This window comes from Lepidochelys olivacea (assembly GCF_965140295.1).
Source record: "Lepidochelys olivacea isolate rLepOli2 genome assembly, chromosome: 7".
In the NCBI taxonomy this organism is placed as follows: domain Eukaryota; kingdom Metazoa; phylum Chordata; order Testudines; family Cheloniidae; genus Lepidochelys; species Lepidochelys olivacea.
Window position 1 is genome coordinate 102,747,503 of NC_140417.1, and position 17,154 is coordinate 102,764,656.

The 17,154-nt window shown below is 36.8% G+C and overlaps 1 protein-coding gene across 2 annotated transcripts in view; it reads right to left on the reverse strand.

Moving 5' to 3' along the window:
• Positions 1-889: 889 nt before the first annotated feature.
• Positions 890-17,154, reverse strand: part of DOCK1 (dedicator of cytokinesis 1) — a 552,328-nt gene continuing 536,063 nt past the window's right edge. For both annotated transcript variants that reach the window (XM_084632948.1, XM_084632949.1), the window contains exons 51-52: positions 13,033-13,178; positions 890-2,233 (exon numbers count right to left, since the gene is read on the reverse strand). In XM_084632948.1, the coding sequence (XP_084489074.1) occupies positions 2,138-2,233; positions 13,033-13,178 (242 nt within the window). In that variant the 3' untranslated portion in view covers positions 890-2,137. The remainder of the gene's footprint in view (positions 2,234-13,032; positions 13,179-17,154) is intronic.

Sequence of the window (17,154 nt, forward strand, 5' to 3'; positions counted from 1 at the left end):
GGAGTCGGTGCCTGTACAAGAAGCCGCCTATTAACGTCTGAAGAGCCGGATGTGGCTCCAGAGCCACAGGTTGGCCACCTCCACTTTGAATCAAGGGTCATATTAATAAAAAAATAGTGAACTGGAATTTGAGGACAACTTGTAACTTGCGTATAAGTAGTTCAGTTGTATGGAGAAATTCTGGTCAGATGGCATGGTCTCTCTGTTGTAACAAAAAGTGCTTGGTGGTGATCCAAAGCTACATGGTGCTTAAAGGAAAAATAATTTGCATATTTATCTGACCAGTTGAGCTGTTAGAGTGACAAGGACTATCTGTATATTTAATGAAGTTGTTGCTTTACTGCTCCATAAGTCGTGTCTCTGCCTTTTATTTTGTCTGGTTGGCACCAAGCAAGCATTAAAGCGCCACGTAAAACTGAGCTATTTTATGTGCTGTTTATACAACAATGGCTTTAAAATTGAAATAGGCTGTCAAACGCAATGTGAATGGCATATAAAAGATGCACCTTCATAGTGTTGAAATTCTTATTTATTTCAACACTACATATATGCATCATAAACAAGTTATGTAACTATTATAAAGTAATAGGGTAAGAATGTAGGATTTATCAGAGGTGGGTTCAAATTATTCTTGTTATAAATCTGCATTTCAGAAAATTAAAAGTACAGACATTTAATAAAGCAGCTCCTGAAATTAATAACACTTCTGTAAAAAGGATGAAAAATATATCAAGTAAATACATTTATTGTCTTTGACAAACCTTTTTTTAAAAAATAATCCTTAATTTTTTGAGTCAGTGATGTATTTAAAACAATCCACTATAAGATTATAAAGATTGTATATAGTAAAAAATATATAGTTTGAGGGCAATAAAAACCACAGAAGAATTAAAAAAAAAAGTGACTTTCCTTTTCTTTTCCCTTATCATTGTCCAATATTTTCAGATGCCAATTTTTGAAAAAAATAAAAAGTTAGCGATTTATACACTTCCAGCAGTTAAAATTAAAAACATATAAGGAATCATTTGCAGATACATTAAATCATTATTATATGAAAAGCAGGCAGCAAAAATTAAAAACATTCTAAGAACCATCATATATACAAACTTCTGTACAAAATGATGACACAAGGACAAAAAGATAACATTCAATTTGTCCTAATCCACCTAAAATATTACACATTAAAAAAAAAAAAGCTCTTCCCGTTCTTATGTTCAACTGTTCAGTTGTAGAATCACATCAGGTCCCATATTCATATACTTGGTTTCTTTTCCTATAAATTAGTGCCTGTTCAGTAGCTAAAGTTATCTTAGTTTAAAATGGTATCAGACAGAAGGAGGAGCAGCTAACCAATAATGAAAGTTTTAAAAAAGAAATCAGAAATCATCAGAAATCAGCTTATTTATAACACAGAGCAATTAAAAAGGCTACCGGAAAATCAGGTTTCTGAATGTGTGATGCGCTGAACACGTTTGTTATTTGAAGCCATCATAATGCTGCTTCTTAGTATTGTTATTAGGCCCAATACAATGCCCACTGAAATCCATGTGAGTATTCTCACGGCAGGGGCGGCTCTACCAATTTTGCCGCCCCAAGCAGTCGCTGCCGAATTGCCGCCGCCGCTGAATTGCCGCCGCCGCTGAATTGCCGCCGCGGGACACGGACGACCGCCCCATTCTGAATGCTGCCCCAAGCACCTGCTTGGAAAGCTGGTGCCTGGAGCCGGCCCTGTCTCACGGACTTCCATAGGCGTTGGGATCAGGCCCATAATGCCCAACTGTCATTTTTACACACCAGTATCCATTTCTGTTTTCTGTTAAGTAGTTTGGTATGACAAAGCAAAATGTTCTGGAATAGGGAATAGTGTATTGTCAGTTGACAAATGCCCCCTTGCTTTGAAAATAGGTCGCAAGCTCCTCCCAAACAATTGGTCACCATTATCCTGTGACAGCTTTATTCCAGTGGCATGATCTGTTTAGAAAACTGATTTACTGTTACAAATGAGTTCCATTCAGAGTTAGAATCATTTCACTAAACATTAGACACTACAGGCGTGAATGAGGTAACCGTTATATACCTTAAAATATTTAGGGAAATGAAATATTACAGCTTTTTCTTTGGAGAAATGCTTTCTTGTTCACTGGACAATCCCAGAGTCAACAGATGTTTGCTTTCGAGTAGTCTTTGGAGGAGGCGGTGGTGGAGTTTTGCTGGGTAATGGAGGTGGCAGGTGCTAGAAAAAATGAATTTTGAATAGAATATGTTACTGATGAACTGATTTTGATGAAGTGGTTGTTCATGTATGATTTCATATACTGCTGTGACAGATAGGGGAGTGAAACTTTATCTGTTTTATTCCTGAAACCTTCCTCTCAAACTTTGCCATTATGAATACAGTTTTGCTTCTAGCTTTTCACTTATAACCTAATTTTTACTGCTGACAATAACAAGTCTCTCAAGAGTTATTGATTAACTATCTCAATATTTCAGAAAAAGTCTACTGAAAGAACTTGTCAAATTTTATATCCCTATACTTTATATCATATTGATTATCAGCCTGTACTAACTGCTGTCGCCCCAACCACTACATGGTTTAAAAAGTACATTGAATTACAGCTCTACTTCTTGTCTCGTCTTTTTTCTTTTTATATTTTATATTTTTAGAAAAAGCACCATGCTAAAAAAGAAAAAGGAATAGATTAAACAGATTATAAATGGCTTTTATGTTATTATCAGATCTCGATAATCTTCAACATTATTCAAAATAACATTCTGAGTTGATGAAAAACATTACAAAAAATTATCCCCCTACATTATAGGAAATTATACAACAGGGCTGTCTGTTTGCTTCAGAAGTGAATGAAAGGACAAATACAAACAAGTATTCCAATTGATCATGGAAGTCAAATGATTTATTTTCATAAAATTCAAGATGTATGATGGCAAAAATTCATCTTGCTGAAAGAATACAAGGACATTGCAGGCTTGTTCATACACCGTTTTCAGGCTAGATTTAAACAGCATATTGGCTATGAAATCATTACAGCTTTTCAATCACTGCACTGGAAGTTATACTGCAGTGTTACACCCACTAAGTATTGTTTTTCGGTTCAAATCATCCTTCCCCTGCTGGTGAAGACAAGACCCACCTTTGCTTTTGTGGTTTCTCAGCTATTTCCTATTCTTTTTGCCGTTTACACTCATTTTATATGCCCCCCGTTTCCTTAACCCATTCTTGTTATACTTTATTAGATTGCTATCCGACACGCTTCCAAACAAATGGTTATAAAAACGTTAGCCACATACTAATACTTTAAATTACAATACACACTGTGAGTTTGCCAAGTTTCTTGATCACTGCCATGGGAACAATTCAAATGTTTGAAATAGCTTAGCCTTTTATTGCATGTACTGTACATGGAATCTTGATATTGGGGTTTCATTTCTACTTCACACGGTTCCATTTATAGATTGGTTTAGTTACTAGAATTCATTGTAAATAAGACCTTATTTTTATTAGAAGGCAGTTCATTATTTCTAAATCATAGTTACACACTCATGCTATTATGAGAACATCATGGATAGACCATGTGAAATTACATTATTTGAAAAGAAGCCGTATGTTGAGATACAAAAACCTAGTGGTTCTAGATGACTCCCTGCCATTTCACATAATTCCCTCCATTCATTTGGGGCAGGGTAAGCCCTAGAGCTATGCTTGATATGTCTGCTCATATTGAAACATTCAATTTACTTATTGAGAGCCAGCAGAAATGTCAGGGAGTAGAGGAAAAGTACTTCTAAGGTAATTTAAGGTCCATTTCATGGCTATATTTTAAGACAGCAGCAAACAGAGTTAAACACAGGGCTTGAAGTATTTACCAGCCCTCTATTAGCCATAGGCAGATACAAAAGATGAGGGAGGGTCTACATACTGGCTGAAACCCAGAAACAAGGAATGACTGGTTGTGAAACCTAGCTCCCTACACAAGCTAGGAAGGGTACTGGATTCCTGCTAAAGCACCGTTCTTGGATCCTAACTCAAGAGAAATGTCTTTCATATCAGTCTCTGCCTGTTAGGTGTCAAATCTGAAGCCTCATCTCCTCTTTCTGGCTGCTGGAGGAGTGGAGCTCTCTCTCAGGTATTCAGTGGTGATTTGGCATACAAAGTCTTTGTTCCTATAGTCCTGCCCGAGCCTCCTGGCTGCCGCAAAAGGAGGTAGATGGCATTTCTCCCCTACACATATGAGGAATTTCATATGCACAGTCCAGATAAAATTTACAATATGTCTTTCCAGGGAATAGCTAGATTGTTCAGTAAAGCTTTTATTCTATAAACAGCATTGCTGCATTAGTTATATGATTAATTAAAATAATGCTTGGAGCAACATTCATTTTCAGTATTTGTCTCACAAATGATGTATAATTTGCTCCTGATTTACATTCAAATACAGTTCTCAGTGACCTCTGTATCAGAAGATCAAGTCAACATACTATTTAATGCGAAGAACACACAGGTTCAATTAGAATTAATTTTTGGTTAAACATGAAACTTTTTTTTTTAAAATTGGGATTTTTTTCTGTTTTGCTAGTAACTTTCAGTTTCCAGGTCTGACGGTCTGAAGCTTTAAGTTTATTCACTCCTATCCGGCCAAAATTTTTGAACGTAGGTGTCTAAAGCTAGGCTCCTGAAGCCATACCTAGGCACTTGAATAAAAGTGGCTTGATTATTAGAAGGACTCAAATTCCACTGGGATCTGCAGATCTTAGCACTTTTGAAAAACAGGGCAGTTCTATTGAAGTACTTAAATATGGATTTAAGAACCTGATGTTAGAGATCCAGTTTTGAAAATTTTGGCAACATTACTCTATAGCTATAAAATGAACACTTAATGGCCCAGACCATCAGACACAGAAACTGCAGATCACTAGTAAAACATTAAAAAAAAATCCCAAACCAAAAGATTTTAATTTCCTACTAACAAAATAAACTGTATATCCTTTCTGAAAAACTTTATGGAACGTCACAAAAAATGACTTAATATTTCTTAGTATATTTTCCTCACAGGCATTTTAACTTCATATTTGTCATAAAGGAAAACTACTTTAACTTTATTGATCACATAACTTACAAAGAGCCATTTTGAATTAAATTAACTTTAAACTGGCAGTAATTGGCAATTTTACAGATCAAAGTCCTTAATCAAACCAGTGGGTTTTTTCGTATTATCATCACTCATAGAAATCAAATGATCAATTATCATAAAATAGAGTTGAAGACATAATAGGGAAGAGCATATATTGAAAACACAATGAGGATGGGCTAAATATACTAGCCATAAAAAACATGCATATTATGTGAAAGCGGTCACATCCTGCAAGTAAATTAGCCAGAAAAGAAACAACAGAGATAGGTGGATAATTAATATAATTGAATTTACAAATTCCATTATAATGTGGGCTAAATTTAGCACTCATTCATTTATATAAGCTACCATTGAATATATTAGTAGAACACTGAATGATGCCAAGGCAGCACTATTAAGAATTCAAATCAGACAGACAAAACTTAACAGCCAATATGAATTGGTACAAAAACAAATTTGGTCACTACTCTAAGAGCTTACCAGTCTTTTCTTTTACTCAGCTACAGTATAAATGATGGCAAAATGAAACTGGGAAAATGATCACTACACTCACAACAGTGATATCACCAGTACTCAAAACAATTCCACATAGAACATTTCTGAAATACAAGATCAAATTTCCCTGTATTTACATTTAATTAAAGGTGCTCTACCGAGTTCATGTTTATGTTTCAGTGGTAATAGTGAGTCCTTCAATTCTTGGAGATTGCTTTTCTTTCTGAGATAAAGATAGAGTCTGCCAGTGCACATTAGAACCTATTTTCGGCAGATTCCCTGACTCACATGTACCTCAGGAGAAACTGGAACCTTATAAAAAGGCACATCTGGAAAATACAAGCATTTTGTCCTTTCCATTTCAAATATTAAATTGCTCCCATTTGTTTGGTTTTCCCCTGTGCAAAAAGGAGTAATCAAATTTAAAAATCTCTCCTTTCTCCTCACTCTCTTGTAGAAATAGAGCACAAAACATCGTATACACAGAAAATAAGAATTAAAAAAGACAAAAAAAATTCTTAATCTACAGAAAAGAAGAATATGATGAGTGAAGGGTTTTTGTTGCTCAGAAAGCAGTATAAAACAAACAAACTGAATTCTGCAACGAAACCTTGTGGAACCGTAAAAGAGAAGAGTTCCTGTATTCTTATTTTATTGGAGTTGAATAGCAAGATATATGGTTAGCTTCTAAGATCTGATCAGGAATACTTCACTTTTCAGAATTAACTGATTTACTTAATAAACCATAAATTGTGTGAATGAAAAGTAATCAGGACATAAGCTACATAGTGTTGTGCAACAATTTTCCAGCACTGTTGTCAAAAATTCATTATCTTCTTTTACTATTATTTTTACAGTCGCGCTGAGTCACACAATCCATAAACAGCAGCATGTTTCTTATTTATCTATAGAAACAAATGACACATAGCAAAAATTCATCAGGATATAATACTCACATAATTAAAATGTGACAATGTGCCAAATCTTCAGCTGGTATAAGTCTGTATAGCTCCACTGATTTCAATTGAGCTACACCAATTTACACCAGTTGAATATTTGGCCTAATATCTGTAAGTCTGTTACGTTTAAAATACTGTACTGTATAGTGCTGATTTGGCCATTAAGTCATTAAGAAGATTATATTGTCTCAGCTAGGTGAAAACACACAAAAAATGGTTACTTACCTGTACAGTTGTTGTTGTTCTTTGAGATGCATCATACACATATACAGTCTACTGCGGGTGTACGTGCACCCAATCACGCACTCAAGTGGGAGACTTTTGCCAGCATGTGCCTTCACTAGCCTCATATGCTGAGCCAAGAGTATAAAGGGGCATGATCACTGCTTTCCTCTCCATTCCTTCGTACTGCCAGAAGCTAATACTCAAAATAGTGGGGAAAGTGGTAGGGTCATAGAATATGCATAACACATCTTGAAGGTGATTGCGGTTTGTTTTTTTTCCTTTGAGTGATTGTGCAGATATACATTCCACTGCAGGTGACTCGCCAGCAGTTTCCTAACAGGTAGTGGAACGTTGAATTATTTGGAGACTGCAACACTGTCTTGATGAAGTGGGCATCATTTTAGGAAACTTGAGTGATAGCGTAGTGTCTGGAAAAGGCACTGATGTCCATGTTGTTGTTTTGGAAACGTCCAATACAGGAATGTTGCTCAAAAAAGCTGAAGAGGAGTGAGCCCAAATAAAGTGAGCCATTATCTTTGATGGAGGAGAGACCTTAGCAAGATTGTAGCAAAGCTTGAGGAAGTCTGACATCCAATGTGAAATATGCTGCACTGTAACAGGTTGTCATTTGATCCTTTCAGCATAGATTACAAAGAGTCTAGGAGAGGATCTGTGTGGTCCAGGTAAAATGCCAAAGCCCTGCAAACATCCAAAGTTTGAGGTTTTTCTTCAGCCTTGGAAGAGAATACTGGGAGGGTGAATTGTCTCATTTAGGTGCAATGCTGATGCCACCTTAAGACGTGGCCTAAAACAGACCTTGTTTTTGTGAAAAAGTTAGCTGATCCTCCTGCACAAAGTGCCTGAGCCTCTGGGAATCTCCTCACAGGGATAATCACTACTAAGAATTCTGTTTTCATTGACAACAGCAACAGAGATGTTGTCATTAAAGGTTTAAAAGGGAGGACAGTACTATCGATCAAGCAGGTCAATACTAAATTCAGGTCCCATGAAGGTACTGGATTGGACACAGGAGGGCACATGTTAATAAGTCTCTTTAAAAATCTGGAAACCAAGGGATGCAAAAAGATAGGTAACCTATCCAATGAAAGGTGTATGGCAGAGAGGATGCAAGGTGGATGCACACTGACCTGGCAGAGAGACCAGAGGATTTCATATGCATAGGGGTAGTAGCTAGTAAAGTATATGTCTCATCTCTGTACAGTCTGGGAATAAATGGTGAGATTCCACCCAGTCCGAAAACCTTTTCCATTTCATTGCATATGTGGCTCTAGAGGAATCCTTTCTGCTGTTCACCAAAATGGCCTGGATATCTTGGGAGCAGAGTGTCTCTTCATTGGTCCAACAGGAAGGTGAGGTTTATGGCTGTAAGGTGGGAGACTGAGTTGGAATGTAGAGACATGACTTGGTCTCGAGACAGGAAATCCTCAACCAAGGGTAAAACAACAGGTGGCTAAATGGAGAGTTGATTTAGGTCCATAACCTATACTGTCTTGGCCAGGCAGGCACTACAAAGATTAAGCTTGTCTTGTCATTCACCCTCAGAATGAAAGTGACTGGAGGAAATGCATACAGCAGATTTCTCCATTATGAGAGGAGAAAAGCATTTGTCATGGAACGTGGGCTGTGACCTGCCCTGGAGCAGAATCTCTTGCATCTGCCATTCAGATTGGTTGCAAAAGAGGTCTTTTACCAGGTATCCCCACAGTTGGCAGATCTGGTGCAGAATGTTTCTTCTTATTGACTATTCAGAAGGTCTATGAAGTTCCTGCTGAGGGAATCCACAACAGCGTTCCTCACTCCTGGAAGGTTAAAAGCTTTTAGTGAGATATTGTTCTTTATACAAAAGCTCAACAAATGGATTGCTACCTGGCACAGCTGATATGACCTTACACCTCCCTGCTTGTTCAGCTAAAACAAAACTATGGTATTGTCTGCGAGAACTTGAACCACTCGATCCCCTGTGGTTGATCTCTCAGGCCCAATGAATAGCTCAAAGCTCTAGCACATTTATATAGAATGAAACATCCTGAGGATTCTGAAGTGCTTAAGCCTTAAATTGACCCAGATAAGCCCCCCCAGGCTTTGGTGAACATGTCTGTTACAACAGTCATAGTTGATTCCAGCAGAAAAGGAACCCCTTTGCATATAGTCTCAGGATCCAACAACCAATCCGGGGATTGAAGCAGCTGTGGAAGTACGCAAATCAGCATGTCCAGAGAACATCTGCTTGGAAGATGTACTGAGTGAAGCCAGGCCTGCAGACTTCTGAGGTGAAACCTGGCATGCTGTCATATACATGGATGAGGCTGGTATAGGAGAAGGTGACTCCTCCTAGATTGAGATTCTGATGCAGATCTAGATGCTCTTGGAACAGTTCAAGATGCCCAATAAGGCTCAGGAGGGTATTCCAATCTTTGTATTGCCCATGGTAGTGGGTACCTTACTGGAGACTCTTTTGTAAGGATACTGTTCAAGTTCCCTGGTCCAGGTGTCTCTAGAACGTGACCTGTATGGAGAGCTGAAGGACCATGGAGGAAACATAGGTCTGTCGTGGTCAGAGTCTGAAGAGGAGAAGATATAGCTCTCCTAGTGAATGGAAGAGCAGCTCCAGATGGTGTTAGTGGAGGTTTTGGTGGGGTCCTAAAGGTGTTTGGAAGGCAGAAGGCAAGAGCTGCTGTTGAGGGCTGCATGGAAGATGCAGGAAGAACCAAGGGGACAATGAAGCAAGTGATGTTGATGATGCTGATGCACTCAAGGTTAATGCAGTCAGTGCCAGATGATGATGTATAAGAGAGTCTGGCAGAGAGAAACACAGAAGGTCCTTTGCTACAAGGAAAGCCTATGCTATAGACAGCCCTGAAATTGGAGGCAAGTATTCCTTTGCCATACACAAGGTATGAGCACGTGTGCTAGTTCTTCACTTTCCCCTAGTTCTTTTCAAAAGCCTGGTGAAACAAACAGATCCTGTAACGTGCCCTGAAAGTCAGCTATTCTGAGCTATTTCAGGCCAGGGGTAGGAGGACATTTCAAAACTCCAGGGCTATTATGGAGACTGCTCTGCCAGCAGCCCATTCTGTTGAAAGGGATGTAGCATCAGGGCCCCTGCAGTGAATCTCAGAGAGAAAGAATCTCTCAGGTAAGCTAATGCAGGCCATTTAGGGCTTTACAGGTGAAAATGAACTCCTAGAGTCAGATCCTCGGCTGATGTAAATTGTCATAGCTCCACTGAAGTCAATAAAGCTATGACAACCTACATCAACTGAGGATCTGCCCCTGATACTTAACTCAGCTTCCAGCTAATCTCACCTGGTTTTCTATGGCTAAATGAGGACAGCACACAGTAAAACCTTCTTATAATCATTTTCTTCACATACAAGGAATAAAATAATCTGCAATGCAACATACAAACATGCAAACACTGGATTACTTCACTATAAACAGATTTTAACTATATACAAAACGGATTCCAGTCCAAATGTTACTGATGCATCAGAATCTCAAAAAGTCAAAATAAATGTTATCGTCATCATTAACAAATGTTTTGTTTTCATTCTTTTATTATGCACCGCCACTTCCTTCTTTGCCATACTCTTTGTCAAGTTCTGTATCTGCTGCTGGATTGATGGAAATCTTCTCATAAAAACTATTATCCTGTGAATAGTAAGTATTATAGCCAATATTTATAAATGTAAGTGCTCCTTTGTCTATTTAATTTGAGTTTCCCTTTTGACTGTGAATGCTAAAGAGGCAGTTATTTTGTATGCGAAGATGTACACGAACCTGTGAAGGAGGACAACAGCCTAGAGGAATGCCTTGATGTAATAATAATCCTTGCAAGAGTCCAAGGATTCTTTTTCATGTTCATGTATATTATTCAGAATTTTTGTAGCAGAACAAATCACACAATGCAAGAATGAATATGTATATAGATATTCTAGTTAATATTTTAAAAATTACAACGAACAAGATAACAATCAAAACATTATAGTTAGAAGATTATTGGAATAAAAAGACTTAAGCAAGGTAGTTTAACAATGGATTCCAAATAATCTAAACATAAAAAAATAAAAATCTCAAGCACCATAAATGATTATTGGCAGCAGTTAGACCTAAAGTACTCAGAACGATATGCCCATTTCTTGATACATTTGTCAATGTACCTTTTTCTGTTCGCTGAAGCTTTTTCATGTTTGACTTCAAGGCAACCAGTATTGAGCCAAGTACTTAATTCTAACACAGTGAGATCTTTCCCATTCTGTAGTATCATTTTTAAAGCAATTGGGATAATATTATCTCCAGAACTTTTCAATGGTTTGTCCTTATTGATGCTAAGAATAGATAATTTAAAACTAATCCGTTTACTAGACAGATAATCAAGACGGTTATTTATTTATGAAATACCATAGCCTGTAACCATAAATTGTGGGGGTTCAGTCATAAAAGTTATAAGAGCATACCTGACTGGTCATCTTCATGCTCTACATCAGTCTTCACATTTTGCTTTTGATAATTTCACTGGGGTCCAAGTACAAAGTGTAATAAATGCAATCATTGCTATAAAATTGTATGAATTACATTAAATTACATTGTATGAATTTCTTAAATTATATGAAATATAATCCCGCTAGTTTTGTGTCAAATCTGTTTTCAAATCTACCTCACAGACTTTGTCACTGTTCATTCACCCGGATTCTTGGCTCTTGAAGAGTTTATGAAGTCTAGATGAAGAGCCAAACACTCAGTTGTTGTCTTATAAAATTTCAGGAGCTTATTATCTAAGGATTTAGAACATATTTTTGATTAACTTTTCAAGTTGTGTTCAAATCCTGAGCTCCCTCAGAAACTGGTTGTCAGGGATCTGGACATTTTGGCAAACTAGAGTAAAAGACAGAAAACATTCTGGAGGACTGTAAAAAATGTGTAAAACCACAAAGTCTCAATGAAGCACAGTGTTATGATACCCATTTTAAAGATAAAAAAACTGAGGCAAAATGTTAAGTGAATTGTCCTAGATCACTCAGCAAGTCAGTGGCAAAGTCTCAGAATAGAACCCTTACCTTATTACTCTCAGACCTGTGCTTTAGCTATTATGGCATGTTTCTTTCCTGTTTGTACTTGAATAAATTCCAAGTCCACAGAATTGTCCACAGAATTGATGATCATATTAAATTAGCTTTGCGGTTGAGGCACAAGACAGGGAATCAGAAAATCTGGGTTCTATTTCCAGAATTACCACAGACTTCATGCATGACCTTTGGGAAGTCACTCAGGGCCTGATTTTCAGAAGTGGAGAGTATGTACAACTCCAGTTGCTCAGCCCGTCTCAAAAATCTGGCCTGTAGTGACTTGTAAACCACATTCTTCATCTATAAAAATAGGGAACTTTCCACCTAACTTTTCTTCCAGACTTGATCAAGTTTCACTTAACTTTTTTAAAAACAAATTATTTGAAGAATAAATTTCAGAATTATTTTTTTAACTCAGACAAATCTGTGCATATCTCTGATAAGCAAACTGAAAAATTATCATTAGGAATTTGAACAGGGAAACATTCCTGCATAAAACTGTATATCTCTTTTCTAAAAAGTTACACATTTAAAAGGCCAAATGATAGCCTTCTCCAAAAGTGCTGAAGATTTTTTGAAAACCAAAATATTTTTAATAGCTGCACTATATTCTAGTGACTTTTGGAAAATAAGAAAGCTGAAAAAGTATCTTCCCCTGCCTGAATCTGAAAAATATGTTTATGATGAAAAATGTTTCAGGGATCTGCTCCTTTCAGGGGGCAACTGTGGTTGCCTATATAGGAAATGACACAGAACTCAAAAATGTAAAGCTGTCAGAAATATACTTAATTTTTTCTCCTGAAATAGAATTGTATAAGAGTATAAAAACTAATTTGCTGCTGAGACTACATCCTGTCACTTTAAGCTCCCTTGCTAACACATTTAACAGTGTTTTGCTTTATATTTAGTTTTCTCCAGAATGAATCTAACTTTATTACAAGTCATTTAGAATGAGCCACTACATTCCTTCACGCCCTGATTAAGACACTGTTCTGTAGTAGTAGAAATCATTTGGAGGCATACATGTCTGCTATCAGCATTACATAGAACTTTATGTTCTTGGCCAGTATAATGTTGCAAATAAACTAGCAGAAAATCATTTGTACCTCTAAGACTTACCCTTTGATGTGCAGCCGGGGGTGTTGTAGGGCTAATCAATTCTTGATTTTCCATGAGATTTCCATAATCTGCAATGCTACCTTTGAGAGGCAAAGGAGGAGGAATGTCTGCCATTTCCAAACTAGACACCCCATTCAGCTCCAGATCTGTAAAAATTAACATTTCTTTAAGCCTCTGGATCATTTAAATCAATCTTAAGATGCAGAATGTTTCTTCAGGCATTAATGCTATGATAGAGATAGTGCCCATGCATCCATTTGTTCACTCTTCATTTCATAGACTGTATAATTATTTGCTGCTCATGGAACAATAGCTTTTAAATTAAAAAAAAGAAAAGAAAAAGAAACTGCTGGAATCATGAAAGTAAGGATCACTGTGTCAGGGTAGGTCAACTTTTAAGTGTACCGTCTGTATCAACACTACAAGGTCTCTCACTGTTTAATAAAAAAGGAAATTGTACAACATTGTCCCTTGTCTCAGATTTCACTCGCTGATATTCACAGATCATTTAAAACAAATAAAATTTTCTCAGCTGTAACCTCTGTGTCTATGGGTTGTACAGTATTGAAAATGTGATGTGAGTAATTTTCCAAAGTATACACAGAACATAACAGAGCAAAGCTTTATTTACTTTTCTACTTTTAGAAATTTAGACTTTTAAAAATTAAATGCACTAAAGAAATCCATAAATAACCACAAATCTCTATTGAAAACTTTCAAAATCCAGAGCACCATAAGAACATAAAAATGGCCATACTGGGTCAGACTAAATGTCCATCTAGCCCAGTATCCTGTCTTCCGACAGTGACCAATGCCAGGTGCCCCAGAGGGAATGAACAGAACAGGTAATCATCAAGCGATCCATCCCATTGTCGCTTATTCCCAGCTTCTGGCAAAATTATATAATATTATATTATATATTATATTAAATTATGAGTCATTAGTTGTTTAAATAACCAACATTATAAACCTAGAGTATATACAACAAATTTTTTTTTAATTTACTCACAGAAGGTAGAGAACAATCATTAACAGGGTGAAATTTACCCTAGTGAAGATGATCAGAACTAGGCCTAAGCAGGAGTTAACTTCTATTTAAGTCTTGTTTTGAAGGCCTAAGTGGTGTATAGGTCTTGTGCTGGCCCTTCTCACAGGTAAATTTCACCCACAGGAACATATTCAGCCATTCTTCTACAGGCAAATCTTCCACTGGTTTAAGCGAGAGCTCTGCCAGAGGAATGAGCACTGATAAAGCCCTTCTTATAATACATCATTTTGTTTATAAATTGCGGAAACCGTTTTCACTTAAAGGCTGATTTTTCTTGAGCAGGTGGAGGGTTTGTTTACACAGATTCTTTTTTAATGCAGAATATTTGGCAATATTCTCACTGTCTCTCTTTTCTGGTTTTCCCAAATGGCCTACCTTACTATTTTCTTCACTAGTACAACTTTAGCTTCAACACAGTTGTATTCATTTATCACTGAAATCTCTTTGTCATTTCATCTCTATTTAGTCCATTCAGTCTACATCAGCTAAAAAAATATCCCTCATCCATCACTTTCAAATTCTTCCAATGGCCTCTTCAACTCGAAACTTGTAATTTCCTTCAAGGACCTGAGCAATTCTATGGCTGCCTGCTTCACTGTTCCCATATCTGTCTACTTCTTCCTGAATGAATTCTGCCTCACTTCTCCCATTGTTTCCTTTTCTCTCATTCTTATCCTTCCTTTCATTCTGTTCCCTACACTTGGAACGCCTTCCCACATCCAAAAGTAGCAGGCATCCCACCACCTCTTCTTACAAACCCCTCAAAACCCACTTTCTACAAAGCCCACACATACTTAAACACATCATCAGACTATAGCATTACCCACTCATTACCAAAAAAATTAATGCTTCAAACAGGTTTCTCAGATTGCCCAGGGTGCTTGGTCTTGTGTGTCTATTTAGACATTTGAGCTCCTGATGGGAAAGACGGTCTCTTCATGGTAAAAATCAAGTTCCATAACACTCATACTCCATGTGTCTTCTTAACAACAACATTTAATACAAAAAACCAGTAATAAATTAAATAAAATGATACTTCTACAGTGATTTAATGAAACATTTGGAGAACTTTGGCAGAAGTAAGATTTGTGTGTGTATGCAGTTTTGATGTGTCTGTTTTTCCTTTGGTTGATGTTCTTCCATATTTAACTTAAACTAGCTACATGTACATGTTTAACCCTAACTGTAGTTTTTGAGAGGAACATTTCAAAACCTTCACATTTAATCATACATTCTAGAGAGAGTTAAATGGTATTTTATTATGTCTAAATAAACATCTTAAAGTGGGAGATTTATGCCTTTTAACAGAGAAATATAAGTGTACTAAAGACTTCTCCTAGGTATATTAAATGATAGCATAGTACATGTTAAATATTAAATATTGTGGATAGAAGATAAAAGGTCAAAATTTTGAGGTCAGTGAGAATGGTGAAATTCCAGTGACTATAACAGAACTCAACCATTGTAACTGAGAGCAGAATATTACTTATAAAATGTCAATGTACACAACTGTAATCCCTGAGTTAGCGAGACACAAAACTAACATATTCATACAATTTAAGTTTAAGAAACACTTTGCTTAATGAAGCACACACATATTTTTACTTAGATTAACATAAAAATAGCAGTTTATCGTTTCAGTGCTCTCACAGAAGAGCTAATTCTTAAAGGTGAGGAAAACAATCAATTAAATTAAATACCAAATTTACTTTGATTAGAAAATGAAACTTTTGCGTAAACAGAGCACACATGTACCCCTCAATAAAATAGATGCCTTTGATGTTTACATTATTTTTAGTAGCTATAATTGTATTTCAAACTCTTAATTCATTTGATTTTAATTTCTGGTCAAGTTATTTATACAGGAATTACTGGTAAAATATTTTAGTGTATTTGCTAAAAGTATGAGAAAACCTGGCTCTCTGTTTCTTTAGGGCCAAATCTACTTCCCCATGCTCAGCCTGTGAATCTCAGATAGGCACTGGGGAGATCCATGGAAGAGGTAGAAAAGGAATCTTTTCCTCAAACAAAGGAGCAGCAGAGGAGATGACCTGTGGAGACAACTTCATTTTAATAGATGGAATAGCCTTGACAATTCCTAGTGGCCCCCAACCATGGCTGGAATTGCATAATAGATTTTATTCCAGCCACATCCCTGCTCCTCTTCCAAATAACACTTTCCCCCTGTAGTATCTGAGTTACCACTGTGTAGGGGGTATGCACCTCTTACCTGGCCTCCCCAAAGCCTGGACGCACCAGTTCCATTGCCAGATAGCTTTGCATACTTACAGAGAAGGAGCAGGATACGTCCCAAAGTGAAGGGCTTTGATACATACAGTATTTGCAACACACTCTATTTTTCATTTAAAATCAAAGTTCAAATTTAGCTGAGGACCAAACCCAGCACTTCACTTAGCAGACCATTAACATATATAAAATAAGTATCTGACCTGAATGGCAGTCACAAGTATGTCCAAAAGTCACCTTACTGCAGCAAAAAGTTATTTAAACAAAACCACATCATTTCACTGCTACGATTTGGGGAGGAACTGTTTGCCTCAATATTGTATGTCTATTTGTGATATCCCAAAGACAATGTACCCCCTACCAATCTCCTCTCCCAAAGCCTAAATTCATCTTGATTTCTGAACATTTAAGTGTAAATAAGTCTAATTTAAATTTCTTTTTGCTACAATTGTGCAGGGTACTGGTGCAGGTCATCTGAGATGACCATCATCTAATGTTGTCTGTGTATCCCTTAATTTTATTTACTATATGCCATTGGGAATAATTCTCAACTGGCAGGGATCAACAAGATGACTTAAGTCTTTTTCATCTCTACCTTCTTTGATTCTGTGGAACAGATTATCAAATTGTACTTTTCATTCTCCTAGATAGTCAAGAAGCAAGCACTATTCTCATAGCTCAATATAAGATTAACTCTTTTTAGCCAACTTGCTTCACAAAAAATTATCTATTATCCTGGAATTCTTTAAAAATGTTAGAGCTATAATTCTTTGAATGATTAAGGTCAAGGCTCTGTGTACTCTGTAGCAAGCTGCACCTAAATAATG